Source organism: Penaeus monodon, chromosome 31 (genome assembly GCF_015228065.2).
Source record: "Penaeus monodon isolate SGIC_2016 chromosome 31, NSTDA_Pmon_1, whole genome shotgun sequence".
Taxonomy (NCBI): Eukaryota; Metazoa; Arthropoda; class Malacostraca; order Decapoda; family Penaeidae; genus Penaeus; species Penaeus monodon.
The window spans coordinates 2,405,378-2,405,659 of record NC_051416.1 but is presented as its reverse complement, the minus strand read 5'-3'; the positions used below and the strand labels follow the sequence as shown (position 1 = coordinate 2,405,659).

Genomic DNA, 282 nt, shown 5'->3' with positions numbered 1-282 from the left:
TATATATATATAACAAGACATCATCTTTGCTTAACATGTCCCATTTGAGATAAAGAGGTCACATTAAAAACAGTACTAAATGTTACTGCAAACATTACAGCGTGGGGAACCATAGCGCTGATGTAAGTGTGAGGAGGTAGAAGGGGCCAAGAGGTGGCGACGTGAACCCCCCATCACACGGAACTGACTACGCAATGAAGGCGGTAGTCGGTCATAAGTCCGCTGACAAGGAGAGACAAGCACAAGCACATCTGGTTTAGATCTTTTATATATTTTCTTGAC

The 282-nt window shown here is 42.9% G+C and overlaps 1 protein-coding gene across 1 annotated transcript in view; it reads right to left on the bottom strand.

The window, feature by feature from the left end:
- The window catches only part of LOC119592824 (rootletin-like), a 148,678-nt gene that overhangs the window by 1,726 nt on the left and 146,670 nt on the right, over window positions 1-282 (bottom strand). Inside the window, exon 40 of the mRNA XM_037941730.1 lies at window positions 99-222. Coding sequence (XP_037797658.1) covers window positions 99-222 — 124 coding nt within the window. The remainder of the gene's footprint in view (window positions 1-98; window positions 223-282) is intronic.